This window comes from Danio rerio, chromosome 6 (assembly GCF_049306965.1).
Source record: "Danio rerio strain Tuebingen ecotype United States chromosome 6, GRCz12tu, whole genome shotgun sequence".
Lineage (NCBI taxonomy): Eukaryota > Metazoa > Chordata > Actinopteri > Cypriniformes > Danionidae > Danio > Danio rerio.
This window is the reverse complement of record NC_133181.1, coordinates 58,962,501-58,987,966: the sequence shown is the minus strand read 5'-3', so window position 1 is coordinate 58,987,966 and position 25,466 is coordinate 58,962,501. Positions and strand designations below refer to the sequence as shown.

The 25,466-nt window shown below is 36.9% G+C and overlaps 1 protein-coding gene across 15 annotated transcripts in view; it reads right to left on the bottom strand.

The window, feature by feature from the left end:
* LOC137496031 (uncharacterized) overlaps window positions 1-25,466 on the bottom strand; it is a 166,689-nt gene that overhangs the window by 64,617 nt on the left and 76,606 nt on the right. For 14 of the 15 annotated variants that reach the window (XR_012408271.1, XR_012408269.1, XR_012408270.1 and 11 more), the window contains one exon: window positions 9,418-9,616. Coding sequence is in view for 10 of the 15 variants with exons in the window: in XM_073954768.1 (XP_073810869.1) it covers window positions 9,418-9,591 (174 nt within the window). In the remaining 5 variants the exon portion in view is untranslated. Of the gene's footprint in view, window positions 1-8,575; window positions 9,119-9,417; window positions 9,617-25,466 lie in introns of those variants that run through there. The other variant, XR_012408274.1, reaches the window with a different exon arrangement.

Below are 25,466 nucleotides of genomic sequence, written 5' to 3'. Positions count from 1 at the left end.
TGCCATTAAATGAAAATACCGAACCTAAACACAGGTAAGGATGCCAGCATGTTTATTTATTTACTTCTTAAATGAAGGATGTTTAATAGAAAGTATTGCAGTGACTATAGTATTAATCATGCAGAAGCACCTAAAAACAAAATCATAACTGTAATAAATGAATATGAATATACCTGGTAACTTATACAAACATATTCATACATTAATATTTACATTGCTCAAGCATACATCAAAATTAATATAGATTATTTATATAAACTGAACTGCGATGCCTTATATACATATATTTTAATAAAACAAATGTAGTGTTAATATAAATTATAAACACTATACAAAAATGCTGGGTTGTATTAACGCAATGTTGGGTCTAATATGGACAGGAGTTGGGTTAAAAATGCTATTTAGACTCATAAAAACAGCATTTTTGCGTACTTGTTAAACTGGAATCTAGTAAATCTGGAAGTGTTATTTTTGTTTATGTTTGCTGTCCTGAGAAAAGTAGATTGTCCAGAGATTACAACACTTCTCATGTAATTTAGATGTTCCTCAGAAAATTTCTGTATGCATAAAAAGTCAACCAAATTCAGCATCAGCGGTCTTAAAAAGCTCTAAAACAGTAGTAACTCGCATATACACAGTGCTCAGCATTAATTAATAGACCACCTTTAGAAAATGTATATTTTTGTGCAATTCTCAGTGGATATAGCCAATAACTGCTGATGTATTTAAACAATTATATTAAAATATGGGTTTGGGCATTAACAATTATAGGAATAAAAGTTATTTTTAGGAATAGGAGTTACTGGAAAAAAAAATGTATATGTTTCTCTTGATTTTTCAGGTCGGACTTTCTTCATTTTCATTTATTATATTCTTTTCATAGCCATTAAATGAAAATACTGAACCTAAACACAGGTAAAGATGCCAGGATGTTTATTTATTTACTTCTTAAATGAGGGATGCTTAACGGAAAGTATTGCAGTGACTGTTACATTAATCATGCAGAAGCACCTAAAACAAAATCATAACTTTTCCTCCGAGTGCTCTGGTTTCCCCCATTGTCCAAAGACATGCGGTATAGGGGAGTTGAATAAGGTAAATTGGCTGTAGTGTATGTGAGTGTGTGCAAAAGTGTCTGGGTGTTTCCCAGTGTTGGGTTGCAGGTGAAGGCATCCGCTGTGTAAAACATGTGCTGGATGTGTTGGCGGTTCATTCCACTGTAATAAAGGGACTACGCCCAAAAGAAACTGAATGAAACTGTTTTGTTTTTTCAGTGAACTTACTAGAGATTACTGACACGAGAAGCTGCAGATTTAGACCTTTTGTTCTCCATCTAATCTCTGCTTACTGACGGAGATAAAACAGCACATCTATCTCTCTCTCTCTCTCTCTCTCTCTCTCTCTCTCTCTCAATCAGCTTTAATTATATCTGGAAGCACCGAGATGATGTTGAATGTTGGAGAAGCAGCTCGCAGTATCGCTGTCTGGAGGAGCGGTGAGTGTTTGACGCACATATTCCTGCCTTTCAGCACTTTTCTGATGCTCTTTTAATTAACGAGGATCTTCAGCGCCAGCGGTGCAACATCAGCACCACACACACACACACACACTAATGCGAGAAGCAGAGGTTTCCATGCGAAATGACGGACTCAACAAGGTCATCTTTAATTAATTCCCGCCATTCCACCCGACAGCACATAATGATGTAATCAGGCGCACGCTAAAACTGAGACTTTACTTTTCATTCTGCTCCGTGCACGCGGGGTTCAGTTTTAAAACTTTTGCGATGGATGGATGGATGGAGGGATGGATATATTGGATGGATACATTGAATGTATGGATGAATGGATGGATGGATAATTGGATGGATGGATGGATGGATGGATGAATATATTGGATGGATGGATGGATGGATAGATTGAGGGATGATATATAGGATGGATACATTTAATGGATGGATGAATGGATGGACTGATAATTGGATGGATGGATGAATGAATATATTGGATGGATGGATGGATGAATGAATATATTGGATGGATGGATGGATGGATGGATGGATGGATGGATGGATGGATGGATGAAAGGATGGATATGTTGGATGGACAGATGGGCTGGATAGATGGAGGGATGGATATATTGGATGGATACATTTAATGGATGGATGAATGGATGGATGGATAATTGGATGGATGGATGGATGGATGGATGGATGAATATATTGGATGGATGGATGGATGGATAGATTGAGGGATGATATATAGGATGGATACATTTAATGGATGGATGAATGGATGGACTGATAATTGGATGGATGGATGAATGAATATATTGGATGGATGGATGAATGAATATATTGGATGGATGGATGGATGGATGGATGGATGGATGGATGGATGGATGGATGGATGGATGGATGGATGGATGAAAGGATGGATATGTTAGATGGACAGATGGAGGGATGGATATATTGAATGGATACATTTAATGGATGGATGAATGGATGGATGGATAATTTGATAGATGGATGGATGGATGGATGAATATATTGGATGGATGGATGGATGGATGGATGGATGGATGGATGGATGGATAGATGGATGGATGGATGGAGGGATGATATATAGGATGGATACATGAAATGGATGGATGAATTGATGGACGGATAATTGGATGGATGGATTGATGGATGGATTAATGGATGAATATATTGGATGGATGGATGGATGGATGGATGGATGGAAGGTTGGGTCTAATATGGACAGGAGTTGGGTTTAAAATGCTATTTAGACTCATAAAAACAGCATTTTTGCGTACTTGTTAAACTGGAATCTAGTAAATCTGGAAGTGTTATTTTTGTTTATGTTTGCTGTCCTGAGAAAAGTAGATTGTCCAGAGATTACAACACTTCTCATGTAATTTAGATGTTCCTCAGAAAATTTCTGTATGCATAAAAAGTCAACCAAATTCAGCATCAGCGGTCTTAAAAAGCTCTAAAACAGTAGTAACTCGCATATACACAGTGCTCAGCATAAATTAATAGACCACCTTTAGAAAATGTATATTTTTGTGCAATTCTCAGTGGATATAGCCAATAACTGCTGATGTATTTAAACAATTATATTAAAATATGGGTTTGGGCATTAACAATTATAGGAATAAAAGTTATTTTTAGGAATAGGAGTTACTGGAGAAAAAAATGTATATGTTTCTCTTGATTTTTCAGGTCGGACTTTCTTCATTTTCATTTATTATATTCTTTTCATAGCCATTAAATGAAAATACTGAACCTAAACACAGGTAAAGATGCCAGGATGTTTATTTATTGACTTCTTAAATGAGGGATGCTTAACGGAAAGTATTGCAGTGACTTACATTAATCATGCAGAAGCACCTAAAACAAAATCATAACTTTTCCTCCGAGTGCTCTGGTTTCCCCCATTGTCCAAAGACATGCGGTATAGGGGAGTTGAATAAGGTAAATTGGCTGTAGTGTATGTGAGTGTGTGCAAAAGTGTCTGGGTGTTTCCCAGTGTTGGGTTGCAGGTGAAGGCATCCGCTGTGTAAAACATGTGCTGGATGTGTTGGCGGTTCATTCCACTGTAATAAAGGGACTACGCCCAAAAGAAACTGAATGAAACTGTTTTGTTTTTTCAGTGAACTTACTAGAGATTACTGACACGAGAAGCTGCAGATTTAGACCTTTTGTTCTCCATCTAATCTCTGCTTACTGACGGAGATAAAACAGCACATCTATCTCTCTCTCTCTCTCTCTCTCTCTCTCTCTCTCTCAATCAGCTTTAATTATATCTGGAAGCACCGAGATGATGTTGAATGTTGGAGAAGCAGCTCGCAGTATCGCTGTCTGGAGGAGCGGTGAGTGTTTGACGCACATATTCCTGCCTTTCAGCACTTTTCTGATGCTCTTTTAATTAACGAGGATCTTCAGCGCCAGCGGTGCAACATCAGCACCACACACACACACACACACTAATGCGAGAAGCAGAGGTTTCCATGCGAAATGACGGACTCAACAAGGTCATCTTTAATTAATTCCCGCCATTCCACCCGACAGCACATAATGATGTAATCAGGCGCACGCTAAAACTGAGACTTTACTTTTCATTCTGCTCCGTGCACGCGGGGTTCAGTTTTAAAACTTTTGCGATGGATGGATGGATGGAGGGATGGATATATTGGATGGATACATTGAATGTATGGATGAATGGATGGATGGATAATTGGATGGATGGATGGATGGATGGATGAATATATTGGATGGATGGATGGATGGATAGATTGAGGGATGATATATAGGATGGATACATTTAATGGATGGATGAATGGATGGACTGATAATTGGATGGATGGATGAATGAATATATTGGATGGATGGATGGATGAATGAATATATTGGATGGATGGATGGATGGATGGATGGATGAAAGGATGGATATGTTGGATGGACAGATGGGCTGGATAGATGGAGGGATGGATATATTGGATGGATACATTTAATGGATGGATGAATGGATGGATGGATAATTGGATGGATGGATGGATGGATGGATGGATGAATATATTGGATGGATGGATGGATGGATAGATTGAGGGATGATATATAGGATGGATACATTTAATGGATGGATGAATGGATGGACTGATAATTGGATGGATGGATGAATGAATATATTGGATGGATGGATGAATGAATATATTGGATGGATGGATGGATGGATGGATGGATGGATGGATGGATGGATGGATGGATGGATGGATGGATGGATGGATGGATGGATGGATGAAAGGATGGATATGTTAGATGGACAGATGGAGGGATGGATATATTGAATGGATACATTTAATGGATGGATGAATGGATGGATGGATAATTTGATAGATGGATGGATGGATGGATGAATATATTGGATGGATGGATGGATGGATGGATGGATGGATGGATGGATAGATGGATGGATGGATGGAGGGATGATATATAGGATGGATACATGAAATGGATGGATGAATTGATGGACGGATAATTGGATGGATGGATTGATGGATGGATTAATGGATGAATATATTGGATGGATGGATGGATGGATGGATGGATGGAAGGATGGATGGATGGATTGACGGATTATTGGATGGATGGGTGAATATATTGGATGGATGGATGGATGTATGGATGGATGTATGGATGAAAGGATGGATATGTTGGATGGACAGATGGAGGGATGGATACATTTAATGGATGGATATATTGGATGGATGGATGGATAATTGGATGGATGGATGGATGGATGGATGGATGGATCGATGGATGGATGGAAGGATGGATGGATGGATATGTTGGATGGACAGATGGGATGGATCGATGGATGGATGGATGGATGAATATATTGGATGATAGATGAATGGATAATGAATGGATAATGGATAACCCAATTCTGGTTGTAATATGGACTAGACCAACTGTTGGGTAATTTTTTTTTTTATTAAGTTAATAAGACCAGATTTAACCCAATGTTTGGGTTAGTATAAACCAGCATTTCTTGGAGTTTGGATGGATGGATATACTGGACAAATAAACGGACGGACGGACAGATAGACATATAAATCTTTTAATCTGGTTAAATAAAGAAACATATAGAGTTGAAGTCAGAATTATTAGCCCCCCCTTTTTATTTTTTACCACGGTTTCTGTTTAACAGAGAGAAGATTTTTTTTCAACACATTTATAATTATAATAGTTTTAATAACTCATTTCTTGTAACTGATTTATTTTATCTGTGTCATGATGACATTACATACTATTTGACTAGATATTTTTCAAGACACTTCTAAATACAGTTTAAAGTGACATTTAAAGGCTTAACTAGGTTATATAATCTGGGTCAACCAATGTTGAGTCAATTATGGCTAATAATATGTAATATTAAAATAAATTGAACAATATAATTAAAAAAAAATTTAACCAACATTGGGTTTGTCCATATTTGACCCAATGTGACTTAAAACAACCCAGCATTTCTTAGGAGTGCACTGTGTTGCAGTGTGTTTTATAATATTGTCAGGGTAAGTTTTGTGTATTTTCAGTGACAGTAGAAGCGCTGCTCTGTTCAGCTGGTCTACAGATGCAGGAATATGAGACTGTGTGTGTGTCGTCATGATGCAGAGCGCGATGGGAACTTCAGCACATTCAGCTTACACTCAGATCTGGGGTTGACCACACTGAGCCACGGACACACACATAATAATCAGGGTTCTGTGGTGGCGATATAATTTAGTTAAATCAGGCAGACGTAATGAAGTGTTTGATGACAGCTGATGAGTTCAACCTCTATGTCTGCGCACGAAAAGAGAAAGAGGGAACGCTCGTCTTACTATTCAGCATGCTCCTTTTCTGCTTTAATGACAGTCATTCTGAAGCTCAAATATATTTATTGGCATTTCTAAAAATACAGTTTTAGAGTAAATAAAATTAAATAAAAACAAATGCATAAATAAATAAATAAATAAATAAAAAACATTACTTCACATATTAATCTTGAGCTCATTAAACATATTTCCTAGAATTTTTTCATAATTACATGTCTTAAATTTAGTTAATGTGAACTCTAAAACACATTCGTAATTTTATGGTTTATTTCCTGCAGCTGGAGTGCCGGAAGAAAAGCGTAAAATAGCGGCTGTTAACTTACAGAAATTTACTTTAAAATAACAGAGGTTGAATTACAGAAATTTACCAGAATGTTTTATTTATTGTCCGTTATTTTACAGTAAATTTCTGTAATTAACGGCCATTTTTTTATGTTTTTTTACATAAAATTACGGATGTGTTTTACAGCGCACAATGCACATTAACTATATTTAAGACATGTAATTATTAAAAATAATTCTAGGAAATATGTTTAATAAGCTTAAAAAATAGTATTTCACTTATTAATCTTAAAACCTTTGTTTCTTTAATAAACTATACAATTACAGACTTTTTCAGTGAAGTTCTATTTGTTTTTTCAATATACAGTTGAAATCAGAACTATCAGCCCCCCTGTTTATTTTTTTCTCCAGTTTCTGTTTAACGGAGAGAAGATTTTGTCAATACATTTCTAAATATATTAGTTTTAATAACTCATTTCTCCAGCCACAATCCATCTCTGGGAAACATCCACACACACACTCATACACTATGGACAATTTAGCCTACCTAATTCACCTGTACCGCATGTCTTTGGACTGTGGGGGAAACCAAAGCACCCGAAGGAAACCCACGCGAACGCAGGGAGAACATGCAAACTCCTCACAGAAACGCCAACTGAGCCGTGGCTCGAACCAGCGACCCAGCAACCTTCTTGTTGTGAGGCGACAGCACTACCTACTGCGCCACTGCCTCGCCCTGAAATATTTTTTAAAAAGAAAAAACCTTTAAAGGGGGCTAATAATTCTGACTTCAAGTGTATAAAATATAAAATGTTTCACTCATCTTACTTCTGTGATAGTTCTAATAAATATAACATGACTTTATTTATTTTTTTATATTATTACATTTAAAATCTGTTCCAGACATACAATAATAGTTAAATATCTTTTTGACTTTTATCAAGAAAGCCAAAATTGTACTCACTGCTTAAAAAGCAAAACAACATTTTTTTTTTTTTTAAATACAATTATTATAATATATTTTGACGTCATGACATTTATTAATTTATTCATTTAAAAAATCTATAAATTAAGAAATTAAACCCGTTTTGGTAAATACATTTTTAGGACATTTTTTAAATAAAAAGTGATGAAAAAAATCAGACCGATAACACAATGTAAATATTACATAATCAAAACGTTGTGACAAGTTTTTTTTTTTTTTATGTTAATTACTTTAACTTAAGTTAATCAGATTTCAACTTTTTAAAATAAATGATGGTAACTTAATCTTGATGCAGGGCAGCACAGCCTCACAGCAAGAAGGTCGCTGGTTAGAGTCACGGCTGGGTCAGTTCGCATTTCTGTGTGGAGTTTGCATGTTCTCCCCATGTTCGCATGGGTTTTCTCCGAGTGCTCTGGTTTCCCTCACAGTCCAAAAAATAAAAAACATGTGGTATAGGTAAAATGGATAAGCTAAACTGCCCATAGTGAATGTGTGTGAATGAGTGTGTATGGATGTTTCTCGGTGGGTTGCAGCTGGAAGGGCATCCGTTGCATAAAACATGTGCTGGATAAGTGGCGGTTCATTCCGCTGTGGCGACCCCAGATTAATAAAGGGACTAAGCCGACAAGAAAATGAATGAATGTATAATCTTGATGCATTAAGTCTATTCAATTAAACTAAGTTGAAATGACTTGTTAAGTTTATTTGATTCAACTTAAAAGTAAATAAAAAAATCTGAAATGTTTCTCTCAAATGCTTTAAAAGCTCTAATACTTCATCGATTTAAAAGTTAGTCAGATTTTAACTTTTTTAAATAAACTATGCTAAATTCGCCTTGATGCGTGAAGTCTGTTTAATTAAACTAAGTTAAAATGACTAGTAAAGTTTGTTTGATTCAACTTAAAAATAAAAAGCACACATACTATTCTCTCAAATGCTTTAAAAGCTCTAAAATACTCCACCACATTAAAAGTTAGTCAGTCTTTAACTTTTTAAATAACTTATGCTGAGTTAATCCTGATGCATCAAGTCTGTTCAATTAAAATAAACTGAAAAGACTTCTAAAGTTTATTTGATTCAACTTAAAAAAAAAAAAATCACAAACTTGTCTCTTATTTGTTGAAAAGCTCTAACACACCACATAAAAGTCCTCTTTGCATGTAAACTCAATAAATGATGATTGCTGTTTATTCAAACTACTTATGTAAAATGAGCTGAAACAACACAATTCAAGAGTTTTTTAGCCGACAACTTAATTGTTTTATGTTCAATCCACTCAATTTTATAAAAACTACTAATCGGTGGCACAGTGGCTCAGCTCTGTCCCCTCACAGCAAGAAGAGTCCCGGCTGGGCCAGTTGACATTTCTGCGTGGAGTCTGCATGTTCTCCTCATGTTGATAAGGGTTTCCTCCGTGTTCTCCGGTGTGTAAAACTTATAAGTTGGGGGTTCATTCCACTGTGGTGACCTCTAAAAAATAAAGGGACTAAGCCGAAGGAAATTGAATGGATGAAAACTAATAAGTCAACTTAAATCCTTCATGTTGTCCCAACACAAATTAAGTTAACTTTATTAACAAATTTAAGTGGATCGAACTTGAAGCAATTAAGTTATCCCCCAAAAAAAGTTCACGAATTGCGTAGCATCAGCTCATTTTATATGAGTTTGAAGTTTGATAATTCTTGTTGTTCAGTAAGATAACTTTAATCCAGATATCATTGTAAAATTAAGCCAATATATGTCTAGACTACAACAAAAACAGAACTCACCTGTCCTGTCTGCTTGCTCTTGGAAAGCGCAGTCAGAGTCTTTCTCATCTTTTTGCAGCAAATTCTTGTTTGAAGTTGAGATTGTGATCGGCCTGATGAAACTGAAACATTCTCAAAGAGAGTTTCAGAAAAGGCAGAGCTCTGCACCTCAGGGCAGCCACGCTTCATCCTCATCAATCTTCACCGCTCGCCTTTCATCCTGCACGGGTTCAAATCATTAGTCACCGGTTGTTTGCAGTTACAGTAGTTTAGTCGTTCAGGTACAGCTGAAGTCAGAATTATTGGCTATCCTGGGAATTTATATTTCTTTTTCTAATATTTACCAAATGATGTTTAACAGATTCAGGAATTTTCCACAGTATTTCCTAGAATATTTGTTTTTCTGGAGAAGTCTAGTTTGTTTTATTTTAGCTAGAATTAAAGCATTTTTTATTTCTTATAAAACCAAAAAATCTTCTCTCCGTTAAACAGAAATTGGGGAAAAAATAAACAGGGGGGCTAATAATTCTGACTTAATATATATAAATATATGCAACTTTTATTCAAACACTGGAATTAAAAACACACTGTATTCACATATATGTTCAAATATATTAGCTATAAATTTATATATAAGTTTATTTACTGCATATATGGTCATATACCTGATTTCTGTAGCGGAAACTTTTACTTGATCAACAGAATCCAAATAGTAATAATTGTGACTGTGGACCACAAAGCCAGTCAGAAAGCTCAGTTTTATTTAAGATTTATACTGTACATAAAAAAGATAAGCGTTGGATTGATGTATGGTTTGTTAGGGTAGGACACAAATAAAATAAAATAAAATAAATGTAATTTAATAAATTAATTTAATAATTTCATTTAAAATAAATTTAATTTAACTCAATATAAAAATAATATAATATTAAAATAATATTAAACTAAACTAAACTAATAAAATAAACTAAAATAAACTAAACTAAAATAAAATAAAATAAAATAAAATAAAATAAAATAAAATAAAATAAAAAAAAATAAAATAAAATAAAATAAAGGGCATCAGGGTGACGCAGTGAGTAACACAATCGCACGCCTCACAGCAAGAAGATGGGCTGGTTCGAGCCCTAGCTGGGTCTGTTGGCATTTCTGTGTGGAGTTTGCATGTTCTTCCTGTGTTGGTGTGGGTTTCCTCTGGGTGCTCCGGTTTCCACCACAAGTCCAAAGACATGCGGTACAGTTGAATTGGGTAAGCTAAACTGTCCGTAGTGTGTGAGTGTGAAAGAGTGTTTATAAATGATTCCCAGTGATGGGTTGCAGCTGAAAGTGCATCCGTTGCGTAAAAATATGCTGAAAAAGTTGGGGTTTCCTTTGGGTGTGGCGACCCCTGATTAATAATAAAGGGACTAAGCTGAAAAGAAAAAAAATGAATGAATTAATTAATAAAATAATATTAAATTTAATTACATTTAATTTAAATAAAATAAAATTTGATTTCATGAAATGTAATGTACTTGATAATTGACTATCTGCCATATAATACATTGTCCATAAAATACAATGCAAATAAAAATACAAATATAAATTTGACTTATACAAAGTATTGTTTGTTCTTTATTTCTTTAAATACACCCGTGTAGACTGGTTTTGTTGCCTTTTAAAAGCCGATTTTCATTAATAAACTGAAAAGAAACTCAATCTCAGCTCTTATTGTTTAAAAAAAATCTGCCTGATAAAACTCAAATATTATCATAATCTTAAAGCAATCCAGCAATAGTCCAAAAGAGCATTCAGTCAGACAGCAGCAGTGTGCTGTTGTTGTTTTTTCCTGAAAGGATACATGTCAAACTCTTTTCTGTTGTAACTTCAGGCCTAAAGGCTTTTTGCTTTGATAGAATCAGTTTCATGTTTCCAGTTGGCAAAAAATGCACACAAGTTTCATTCCTTCTTTTTCCTTTTCAATTTTAAAATGTAAAATGACTCTTAGAGGAATATTTTGGTTTCATGCAACCCTCATCTTTATATTAGCCTTTAAATTAATTTTATCTAAAAAAAATGCATTGATATTTTTTGACATTTTTTAAGGTGACTAACTAACTAACTAACTAACTAACTAACTAACTAACTAACTAAATAAATAAATAAATAATAATTTTAATAAATCAATAATAAAAAACAACAGAAATCAATAAATCAATAAACAAATAAATGACTAAATAAATAAATGATATAATGATAATAATAATAATAATGATAATAATAATAATAATTTAATAATAATAATGATATTAATAATAACAATAATGCAAAATAATATTAATACAAAGTAAACAAAATAATAATAATAATAATAATAACAATAATAGTAATAATTATTATTGTTAATATTATTAAAATAATAATTATTATAACTCTAAATTAATAAATAATAACAACATTAAGTAATAATAATAATAATAATAATATCATTATTAATACAAATAATAATACATATTAATATAAATACATAAATACATTATTTAATTAATAAATAAATATCAATAATTCTAAAATAAAAAATATATATTTTTATAATACTAACAATAGTAAATAATAATAATAAAATAATTATAAAGTAAATAACAACAATAAATAAATTTAATAAATCCATAAAATAATATTAAATAATTAATATCTTTAATAATTAATATATAATAATATTAATACTAAAACGTAAATAAATGAATGAAAAAATAATTTAAAAATATAAATAATATAAAATTAAATGAATAATAATAATAATAATAATAAATCAACAACAACAACAATAATAATAAAAATAATAATAACAATATTAAATAACAACAACAACGATAATAATAATAAATATTAACAATACATAAATTAATGAATTAATTAATTAATAAACATAATAATAATAATAATAATAATAATAATAATAATTATTATTATTATTATTATTATTATTATTATTATTATTATTATTATTATTATATAAATCAAACTAAAAATAATAACAATAATACTACCACTACTGATAATAATAATATTAATAATAATAATATAAAAAATATAAAAATAAAATAACAAATATGAAATAAATAGTACAAATAAATAAATAATAATAGATAGATAGATAGACAGACAGACAGACAGACAGACAGACAGACAGACAGACAGACAGACAGACAGATAAATAAATAAATAAATAAATAAATAAATAAATAAATAAATAAATAAATAAATAAATAAATAAATAAATAAATAAATAGATAAAAAGTTATATACCTGTCACAGTACATATGTTCTGAATGATCTGGATGCATGCAAGTGCTAACAGAAGCAGTTTATATGATGGAGTTTTATTGTAAACCAGACTGACAGTAAAAGGCTTCATGAATAATCAGAGCAGTAGATCAGAAAACTACAGTTGCTGCAGTCTACTGTATGTCATATGGCGGTCGGCTTTTCCAACTCAAATCATCTAGGGAAATTTGCATGTAGAAGCACATGTATGGGTACATATGCAAAAGATGTATGATCAAACAAACACAAGTTGGCAAGAAGGTCGCTGGTTCGAGCCTTCACTGGGTCAGTTGGCATTTCTGTGTGAAGTTTGCAAGTTCTCCTCGTGTTGGTGTGGGTTTCCTCCGGGTGCTCCAGTTTCCCTCACAGTCCAAACACATGAGCTATAGAGTAATTGAATAAACTAAATTGGCCGTGGTGTATGTGTGTATGAGTGTGTGTGTGTGTGTGTGTGTATGAATGAGAGTGTGTATGGGTGTTTCACAGTACTGGGTTGCATCTGGAAGGGCATCCGTTGCGTAAAACATATGCTGGATAAGTTGGCAGTTCATTCCTCTGTGGTGTTCCCTGATAAATAAAATGACTAAGACGAAAAGAGAATGATTGAATGAATGTGTGTGTGTGTGTGTGTGTGTGTGTATGTGTGTGTGTGTGTGTTTGTGTGTGTGTTTGTGTGTGTGTATGTGTGTGTGTGTGTGTGTGTGTGTATGTGTGTGTGTGTGTGTGTTTGAGAATGCACATGAGAATTGTAGACGCACATTTCTCAAAGTCTCTTGTCTCGCTGGGATGGAAACAATTAGTAGAGAACAAAGAAAAAAAAAAGTTAAAGTCAAGAGGAAATGTTGAAAACATGAGTTTGGTAAATGACCTCATAAACACCAGCCTCACCAGCCCCCAAACACACACACACATATACATACACAATCACAAACCCTCTCTCTTTCTCTCTCACACACACACACACACACACACACACACACACACACACACACACACACAAGCACAAACACACACAGACTCACACACAAGCACAAACACACTCTCTTTCTCTCTCTCTCTCTCTAAACCCTCTCTCTTTCACACACACACACACACACACAGTATAATTCCTGAACAGCTCGGTCCGCGTCTGCCATCAATATCTCTGAGCTGGACTGCTTCATCTGGAGTTCATATGGGCTTCATCTCTCCCCCCTCCTGCAATCCTTCCCCAAACTATTTCCTTTTTCAATTTCCAGAGGAAGTTGTTAAATGGTTCCTGAACCAAACAACCTTTTTTCTTCGTTTTTTTTTTTTTTCTCCCTGTGTTCGCTCTCACCCCCATCCCCGCGCTGGCCGACACCGACATTTACAGCCATTACCAACAACAACGCTCACAATAATGCATCGCATTAATAAGCCACCGTGTTCACGTTAATGAGGGGAAAGCCGTCAGGGAATTTTCAAATAAAACCAGGGGCTACATGTTAATATAGAATCACAGATCTGAACCATTCCTCAGAGACACCAACCAGGAAAAACAAGAACATTCCAGAAAAACAGAAGATTCCAGAAAATTGCATGCTGACTTGGAGTTTTTGAACAACGTCTCAGAAGTAAACATTCATTAATTCATTTTCCTTTGTCTTAGTCCCTTATTTATCAGGGGTAGCCACAGCAGAATGAACCACCAACTATTCCAGCATATGTTTTAAATAGCGGATGCCCTTCCACCTGCAACCCAGCACTGGGAAACTCTCGCATTCACACATACATTCATTAAGGTCAATTTACTTCATACAATTCATCTATACTGCATGCCTTTGGCCCATGCCGGGACTCGAACCAGTGACCTTCTTGCTATGAGGTGAAAGTGCTAACCACTATGCCACCCTCACAAGTGATCATTTTCTTTAATATCTTTAGCAAAGTTGGCACTTTAAAGGGATAGTTCCCCCAAACATTACATTACTCGTCCTTGTTCTTTCATCTAGTTACTGCCATGTGATTGGCTGATTAGAGATTTGTGTTAACGAGCAGTTGGACAGGTGTACCTAATAAAGTGGCCGGTGGGTGTATTTTGCAGCTGTGTTGTTGGTAGATTACAGCCAGGGGCGGACTGGCCATCTGGCAATTCTGGCAAATGCCAGAAGGGCCGGACCATTTTTTAAATGTGGGCCGGCCAGCTATTTTTTATTTATTTTCATATGTATTGTTTTTTAAATGTAGGCAGCTTATATCTCTTGTGAAATGTGAATATTATGATGGTGATAGTAGTAAGAATAATAGTAAATGTTAAGCATTGGCTCAATCAGCAACAACTGGCTGGTTTCGAGATGGGCCGACCCAATCTGAGGTTACGCAGACGTAATGAAAATCTGGCAAGAATGTCAAACAAACAGTAAGTGCAACACAAGCTAATTGTCAGAGATGGACCATAAAAAGGGAAAGGCAGTCAAGTCAGACATTGCCAAATACATAAAATTTACTGAACTAGTCTCGAAAGGGGGCAGTGCAGTGGCGCAGTAGGTAGTGCTGTCACCTCACAGCAAGAAAGTTGCTAGTTTGAGCCTCATCTGGGTCAGTTGGTGTTTCTGTGTGGAGTTTGCAAGTTCGCGTGGGTTTCCTTCTGGTTTCCTTCACAAGGCCAAACACATGCTATAGGTGAATTGGGTAGGCCAATTGGGAATTGGGTAACCCAGTAATGGGTTGCAGCTTTGAGGGCATCCACTGTATAAAACATATGCAGGATAAGTTGGCGATTCCCAGATTAATAAAGGGATTAAGCCGAAAAGAAAATGAATGACATGATTGCATATATAAATGGGTTGTTTTTGTTCCAGTCACATACATTTCTCTTTCATGGCTCCTACACTCTTTCATGGCTCCTACACTCTGGAATAGCCTTCCTGGTAATGTCCGAGGCTCAGAGACACTCTCCCAGTTCAAAACTAGATTAAAGACCTATCTGTTTAGTAAAGCATACACTCAATGCATCACCTAGCGGGTTCCACACTGGCTTCTGCATCTTGCTTATATACACTATGAACAGCAGCTACGCTAATTATTCTCTTTATTCTCTATTTTCACCTGGGGATACTCATCCCGAGGTCCTCAGATTATGCGGAGTCACTGATTGGATCCAAGACCAGCGACGTGATGATCCCAAGGATTCCATATCCGGGACCAGGCCATGTCCTGAGCTGCTGCTGCGCTGATGGTCATGGGGAGTGGAGAACATGAGACTTGATTCCAGCGACGCTCCAGGGACAGACGAGTCTTCATTGAGGCCATCTTCCAGCATAAACCACGGCGAATGAAGTTCTGCACAAGACTTTTGGCCAGCGGAGAAATTAAAATGGTCGTGCCCAACTGAGTCTGGTTCTCTCAAGGTTTTTTTTCTTCACTCCCATCAGGTGAAGTTTTTTTTCCCTCTCCGCTGTCGCCACTGCCTCGCATGGTTCAGGATTGGTAGAGCTACGCATCGATGAATGGCTCTTCAGTGTTTGAACTCTCAGTAATGATTAAATCACACTGAACTGAGCTAAACTGAACTGAACTGAACTTAAACACTAAAAACTGAACTACACTGTTCCAGTTACTGTGACCATTTATGTGAAGCTGCTTTGACACAATCTACATTGTAAAAGCGCTATACAAATAAAGCTGAATTGAATTGAATTAAATGTTTAAATATCTCTTAAATAGGTACTGCTTACATAATTTTACCATCTGTACACCAATATAGGTTGTGAATGTGCGTGTCCTTGGGTGGGGCTGTGTCGGTGTGGTAATGTGGGCTGGTGTGGCTACAATGCCAGGGCTGATATTTAGTCCCAGTCCGCTCCTGATTACAGCACATGCAGCTTTTCATCCTCAGTGCTACTTGCTTGCAACTTAATTTTTCGCTGGATTATGTGAAGACGTTATGAAAATGAGCTGCTGCACTTCTCAGTAAATCACTCACAAAACTTGGGGCGTTTATGTGCACACATTTGCACTGTGCAGTAGGTCTGATGTTGTGTTTGGATTCATCCATTAGGAATGATTTCTTCCCCTAGATAGCGAGCGCATTTGGGCCAGCTCCGGCTGGAATGCACCACTGTTGACTTAATGTCAATGATGTCATCGGTGAAAGTATAATTATTCAGAACCGGCTGCTGACTGCACACAGCACTTCTGGCTGACATATGGGCCAGTCTGAAAGCATTGGTATCATTGTAATGCTGCGGTATTTTTCCTAATGCCAGTTTATTACTTTAAAGCCACATGTATGGGTTCTTTCCATACCACATTTGGACCAGCCCCCACCAAAATGGGCCACGTTTGGCCACTGCCATTGATTAAATAACTCTTGATGAGCAAATGAATTAAGTTTTTGGCTGAACTATGCTTTTAGATTAGATTAGATGTGTGAGTAGTGAGTAGCACGCTCACCTCACAGCAAGAAGGTCGCTGGTTCGAGCCTCAGCTGGGCCAGTGGCATTTCTGTGTAGAGTTTGCATGTTCTCCCCATGTTCGCGTGGGTTTCCTCAGGGTGCATGTGTGTACATGTGAATTGGCTAGGCTAAATTTTCCGTAGTGTATGTGTGTGATTGAGTGTGTGTGGATGTTTCCCAGTGATGAGTTGCGTAAAACGTAAAAACGTGCTGGATAAGTTGGCGGTTCATTCCACTGTGGCGACCCCGGATTAATAAAGTGACTAAGCCGAAAAGAAAATGAATGAATAGATAGGGCAGCACGGTGGTCCCAGCACTAGGGATGCACTGATCCTGATACTTGGATCGGATATGGGTTCGATACCGCATATTTTTGCTGGATCGGGTATCGGCCAGCTGGTACCGATCCAAATCCAATCTCGAATGCGCTACATTTTGCATTTATGAGCCAAAAAAAGCCAGAAAGGTAGCCGATTATAAGGAAGTAGAAAGTTGTCTACTACTATATCCCTATGTACTACTATATCCTAAATGTTCTGAAGCCATTCTACAGTTTAATGTGAAGTACAGAAAAATATTCAAGTGGTTTATTCTTCAGAGGGGAATACTTTCAGTGCTGCGAATAGTTTGTAAAGCCTGGCTCATTGTGGTCAAAGTGAAACCGACGGGCGCAAAATGTCATTAAAAGAAAAATGATTTAGCCTAATATAGGCTACTCTGAATCTCTGAATATTTCACTTTTATTTATATCAACATTTTTTTTAACAGACCAGGGGCCTCATGTATCAACGCTGCGTACGCACAAAAACTTTGCGTACGCCAGGTTTCACGCTCAGAATCGCTCACGTTTGGATTTACTAACAATGAACTGAACGTGGGAATGTGCGCAGCTTCACGGCAGCTTTATGGCTGGCGTACGCACATTTTTTGTGCGTGTCTGTTTTATTGTCATTGGCGACTCCTAGAGGCAGTTGTGTTAAATTCCTCTCTACAAAGTGTCTGAGCCTTGCAATGGCAGCTGTATGAGACGGGTTCATCTAGCAGGTATGTAAGGTTTCCATACCATACAGTTGACCAGCTAAACATTAAAGCACAATTTGCAGCGGTCGCCTGTTTTCCCAATGTAATCTGAGCTATCTGCTGCACGCACATTGCTATAAAGACACTATCTGAAGATGAATTTGCATGCGTGAATCAGAAACATTTCCATTCAATAAATGTGCAAATAAAATATGATGCACAAACTTATTGATGATTCCTACTTGTCTTTCTCGTGATAAATAGTGGGCAAAATCTGATATGTAGCGGGGGAAAAAAAGAAGAAAGAGTTCATCAGACGCTGTATTCGAGCCGAGTTCATGCTCGAACGTGTCAATTCATGATCACATGCGTCTTACGAGGTGCGCCACTGAGACTACTAAGAGAATTGCAACATTTTACAGATATAAACCCCTCTATATCTTTTTTTAATGCACTCAGTGCGATGTTCAGACCCAACTGTGTTAACCGCATCAGCTAAACTCTCCCACTCTATTTTTTTTCTTTTGTTGTTAATTCCGGAGAACAAACTTGCAAATAACACCGCTTTTCTCTGGTCTACCTCCGAAAGAAGCACCTCCATTTCACATTCTGTTCAAAGTTTCTCTTTTTGCTTGATTTTGCCATTGCTTTTTCGTTGGGTTTTTCCATTAGCATAGTCATTAGCATATTCATAAGGGGGAGGAGGCAGGGAGGGGTTTTGTGCTCGTGCATGTTGCGCTCAGTTTCACGTTCATTCGGATGTACAAAAGAATATGCGTGAGATTCGGCGTACGCAGTGTTTCATACATCTGAATTTTTTTCTGCGTACGCACATTTACAGCTTTGTGCGTACGCAATGTTTTAGTAAGATTTCCACGCAAGTCTTCGTACATGAGGCCCCAGGTTGTGTTTTGGCGCTAGAGCATATATGCAGACATTGTTTAGAACTTTCTCCATCTCACTCATGGCGAGATTCGGCGAGGGATTATTAATGGCTCATTTCCACTGATTGGTACAGTATGGTAGAGTTCGGGTCGGTGCTGGTCACCTTTATCAAGCTTGCGTTTCCACTACCAAGGGTACCCTTTTGGTGGGCGTGGAGTATGACAGTTTCAGTCGCAATATTCTCGCTCGAGGAACTGTCAACAATAAAGCTGTACGGGTCGCTCACATATCATATGAGAAGCACTTCACACAAAACAGAGGCTTTACACACATAAATAGTTCTGTATAAATGTTGATTACTAACTTTTCTATGAACATGAGTTGATTATAACTGCAGATGAATGAAATAGGCTACTGTTACGTCTGTAATTATATTAAATAAATAAACAAATGAACATATATAAACACATACAGACCCTTACAGTCTCCGATATGTTACCAACGACAGAACTACACACAGCAGACATTTCATCCTTAATTAGGTTCAAAACAATACAAAATATAGCCTACAGTCAGAGAAAACCTCTCATCGGTGTCTGTAATCTTCAGCAGCACATGTAGCCTCTGTTAGAGAGTCACTCCATCATTCCCAGTTCATATTAGTCCAAAAGGTGATGATAAAAATTAAAACAAGGCAGTTTGTTCACGTTTGCTGAAGAAATAACGTGCTACTGTTTTCCCATCTTTTTTGCGCTTCACTCTCGCGTTTGTCAGTGTCTGGCAGAATCGGGTTTCAAAAGCACGTCAATAATCAAGTGCACGTTATTACCATCAGCTCAAGACGTTTGTTATTTCAGATAAAGACGCGCGACGAGTGCAAGAAAGGAAGCGAAACCGCTCGCTCTTCAGACTGGCTCGTAAAAAACTATGAGGCACAGGGTAGATTCTGCTCTACTCCATGGCTTTGTGGCTGTTCATCAAGACGACGACAAGGTTTGTTTGAGTCCGGGTCGACCATGGATTGTCATTATATGTACATATAATCATGCTGTAATCTCTCACTGTGCATTTTAAACATGGCGGCTCTTTTGTTTTTATTCTGGCTTGTTGCGTAAGCGAATGACATATCTCTGTAAACCAATAACGTTCAGCTGCTTGTCTAGCTCCGCCTTTTGGTACCTTTTCTCAAGTTTGGTACTCTTTCGAAAGGGTGCCTGAAAAAGTGGTATGGTACGGTTCGGTACGCCTTTTGACAGTGGAAACGGCTATAAAAGCGTACCAAACTAAACCGTACCATAGTACTCAGTGAAAACGCGCCATAAGTAGAGCTGCACAATTAATTGTTAAAAGATCGCAATCTCGATTCGACCCCCTAGACCAGGGTTCTCAAACTCGCAGCCCATTTGCGGCCCTCAGTGCAATATTTTGTGGCCCGCGCCGACCGCTGTACACTGACAGAATCAGCGGAGCGGGGAGAGAGAGCGCTCCCCGCTCCGCTGAATCTATCCATACACAGCGGTCACTGGCATTCCCCGCCCACCGTGTTGTCGCGCGCGTTCTGATCAGCTGTGTTGTCGCGCGCGTTCTGATCAGCTGTGTTGTCGCGCGCGTACTCAAGAACGGTGTTATCGCGCGCCTACTGAAGGGTGGGACCGAGGGTGTGTCGTGTCGCGTCGCGGGGGCACTTTTGATCATTTTAGAAGGGCACTTTCTATGCAAGACTAAAAAGGGCATGTGCTCTGCACAGGTTGAGCCCTATGTGTGCACGTGCCTGCCCTGCATCTTATATATATTATAGGTAGATACAGACTGGTACAGACTGATGTGACTTGAGTGGGGTGGGGGTGTTTTATTTATACATATATACACCTTTTTTTATGTGAGGGAATGGAAGTTTTGAGTGAGTTCCCCCACTTTTTTCCCTAGGACTTCAATAAGTCAAAGTACATGTCTAGACTTAATGATGATCATCTTCAAGCCATACTGAGGGTCTCAACTGCTTCCGCTCTAAAGCCAAATGTGGTTCAGATTTGTGAGAAGAAGCGCTGTCAAGTCTCTGGCAGCAAGAAGTAGGCAAAAGATGCCATGTTCAGAAGAACTGTTCATAATCTTCACTCAATGTTCTATTAATGTTCAGGACACTTCATGTTCAGAAGAAATAATTAAAACTGTTAATAATGACATTTGAGGACTTTTTTTTGTGAAATCCCTTATGCGGCGCAGCCTCACCCAGACTTTGCCTCCTGCGGCCCCCAGGTAAATTGAGTTTGAGACCCCTGCCCTAGACGATCTTAATCCAGCATTTCTACAATTCTGCCAATCATATTTTCAAGTTCAGGAGAAGGCGGCTGCACGAGTCTTTTCATTGTTTTACACGAGTTGCTCAGTGACATTGACAACTCCAAATGATGTTGAAAGAGTCACATAATGTATTTATAAGGTATAATTCACCTGAAAATGTCAATTTTGTCTTCATATAATGATGTTTTCGCAGCTGGGAAATCACACATGACGAGCGGCTGACCGTTAGCTGTTATCACAGAGAGGGCGCGTGCGTCTACTTTAGTGAACAGAACCTGCATATGTTGCGAGCAACAGGTAATACAGTTGTAAATAATATTCAGTTTGTGGCAATTCACAGTGTGATCGTTTGGGAGCCGCGCGCAAAGTATGAACAGCACTTTGCAGTCAAAATGAAACCGAAAGTGTGTACTACATTTAAATGATCATATCCCATTTTAGAGTTATGATTACGGCAAGCATTTGATGTTTTTTTCTTTCATAACGAACACACAGTTGTGCATGAAAATAAATGTTTACAATGTCAGAATAACTACTCTAGCCTATATATTGTTGAATATAATCTGATAATGGCAAATGTCTGATTTTACCAGTGAATAAATTTGTCTAATATGACAGATTGCAAGCATATATCTCAAACATAATAATTCAACATCAGAATTATTATAAGTAGAATAGAATTATTTATAAAAACTAGTAGACCTACAAATAATATTATTATCGATGTTGTGCCATATGTTTGTTTTTACCATACCTTTGTTTTACATATACAGAATCGTGAGAAAATCTTGATCTTTATTTTGAGCAACAAAAACAAAATGCGATTCTCATTTTAGCCAGAATCGTGCAGCTCTAGCCATAAGTAAAACTGGCCTCAGACGGTTTACTTTAGTCTGTGTCAAACCTGCAGGTAAATATCAGGCTTTGCTAAAAGGCAGGTTATTTTACCAACGATTAGAGTCAATAGTGCTATTACACGTACATAACAGCTGGACCACAACAGATCAATGTCATAATGAATGCTCAAATAATGCATCCTAGTTTACAGCAAGCATCATGCTTTTACTTAGATTATGTTGTCTGTCATATACAGTGGGCCTATAGGTCTGTTATTCTACTAAAGAAGACATATTATTTGAGTTTAGCACCAGAAATATAGAAACTGTATTATGCTTAGAAAAAACAAAACAAAAAAGACAAAACGGCACAGTATCGGGATCAAATCTGTATCAATCGATACTCAGAATTTTGGTATAGAGATCGGATTAGTTCAAGAAACCAATAACGCATATGATTTTCATCTGTATTAGTAGTGTGAAAGCTTACACGTTTTTTGCAAATCAGTGCATGCCTCAATGCGAGTTATTCTTCAAATGTCAAATGTTATGAATCCTAGAAGTGTTTTAATGCAGTATATTATAGAATATAGAATAAAAATGAAAAGGTCTGACATCTGAAAAAGATTTGAACAAAGGGAAGTTAATTGCATCGCCAGGACCCTTAAATAAAAGCAGAGTGAATTATTCCAGTGCTCTGATTAATGGAGACGTGATCTGTAATGTCAGCTGTCTATTAAGCAACTGGAGCAGCTCAGTTTTGACAGTTCTCCATCTAGACACTGTGAGTGAGCGAGTGTGTGGGACCCCGAGGGGTCGACGTCTGATGTTCCAGCGGCACACCACTGTCACACAGCAGAAACCCTCACAAGCACTGCTAAGCACACACAACTACACTGTAAAGCATATCTGTTAATGAAGTTTACGTATTTTGTTATTCACAAGTGTTTTCCGTTTATTTACAGTCGTGAATTGCATTATGGGATGTTGATCTCTGCTCTGTCGACTTTTGATGTTGAAGAATCTAAGGATCTGAGAATCCTTGTGGCAAACTTATGTGTGTGTTGTTTCAAGAAAGCAACTATTCATTTGTGTTTTATTTTCATTTGTTTTTTATTTATTTAATCATTATTTAGTTATGTTATTATCTGGCAGCTAGCTCTCGGCAACTCTCACATGATCGCCCACTGAAGCTAAGCAGGGCTGCGCCTGGTCAGTACCTGGATGGGATCCCACATGGGAAAGCTAGATTGCTGCCAGAAGTGGTGTTAGTTAGACCAGCAGGGGGCGATTAACCTGTGGTCTGTGTGGGTCCTAATTTCCCAGTATAGTGATAGGGACTCTATACTGCTCAGTGAGCGCCGTCTTTTGGATGAGACGTTAAACCAAGGTCATTAAAAATCCAAGGATGTCTTTTGAAAATGAATAGGGGTTTAACCCTGCCATCCTGGCCAAATCTGCCCACTGGCCTCTGTCCATAACCCTCCTAACCCTCCCCATATCATAACTGGCTTCATCACTCTGTCTCCTCTCCACCAATCAGCTGGTGTGTGGTGTGCAGTCGGATGCAATGGCTGCCGTCGCATCATCCAGGTGGATGCTGCACACTGGTGGTGGATGAGGAGATTCCCCCCTATGTGTAAAGCGCTTTGAATGCCCAAAAAAGCGCTATATAAATGTAAGGAATTATTATTATTTTATTTAATCATATAATCATTAGTCATTTCTTTAATTATCACTATATCATTTTATTGATCAGTAGTTAATGATTTGATTATTATTGTTGATTATTTGTCATTTTATTATGTTTTTATGTTTTATTATTACTATTTTAAAATAATTATTGCTTCATCATTTTTTCCATTTTTCCATATTGTTATAATTTCATGACTGTGGATTTTAGCAACACTTTCATGAGTAAGAGATAACAGAATGTCTCCACTTTAAGGTCTGTATTGTCTCTATGTTGTGAAGCAGTAATTATCCATTGCTGTTGGTTGTGGTATGATAACACTTGTTGGATTTATCCTGGTCAGACGAAGTCTGAGCATTGAATCAAACGCAACTAAGATTATTCAGTAAACTCTGCTCTTACTTTATCATCATCACATCATCTCCTGCTTCTGCTCCTCTCTGGTTTTCTCAGTCAACTTCTATATTGATAGAAGTCTGTCAATTCAGTTGAACACTGGTTAACAGGTTTAGGTATTGGAAACTTTGCTGACTTGTTGTCCATATTCCACCTGAAGAAACAGATTTTATACTGATCGTATTTATCTGGTGTGGAGATGGTGGTCTAACAATGTTAAATATTTAACTCTACAGTTTAACAAAGTGACTTTTAATCACATTTTGGTAGTTTAAAATAAAATAATGTATAAGAAATACTATATAGACAAATGTGTCTGTAAAATAACAGAAAAGGTGCTGGCAGTTTATTACAAGGTTTTTATAGCGTAATATACAACCCCAACCCAGACAATATAGCACTGCAAACCATTAAAAATGTTCATAATTTACCACTTTTCAAGATTAAAAGGTTGTTGTAAGCAAGATCAAGATCCCATAATGCAATTTAAAAGCATATATAAAATGGGAAAATAAAAAGATTAATCACAAAATACAGAAAACTGTTTTTTTTTTTTTTTACGAATTTACAAATGTTTTTACAGTCATAAAAACCTACAGTGGAATTAAAAGATAGCAGGAATGCTCAAGTTACTTCATGGACCATCAATGTAAGTTCATTCATTCATGTTCCTGCAGCTTAGTCCCCATCAGGGGTCACAACAGAGGAATAAACCACCAACTATTCCAGCATATGTTTTACGCAGCGGATGCTTTTCCAGAAACAACCCAGTACTGGACAACACCCATACACCCTCCCATTCACACACACACTCATACACTACCATTTAGTTCATCAGTTCCCCTATAGCGCAGAGGTGGGCAAACTGCGGCCCGCTGAACACTTCATCCGGCCCGTGAGGGAGTTTTTAAAATGCTGCTTCTGAGTAACGGTTTGCCACAGTGATGTGGTGTGGAGAGACCCCCCTCATGATTTTAAAGCTCTTAGGGTGTATGGCTATACATGATAAATGCGCTATATAAATACACATGAAATAACATTTAACATTACACCGTGATTACACCGTGATCGTGTGACACCGTTTTTGAACAAATTATGGTTGTTATGGGATTATATTTCACTCATAATTTTAGCATCACTGCGACACATTTTTATTTTTATTAACGAAAATTACTTCATTAAAAAGTTCATTAAAATGAATTAATTTTTTATTTT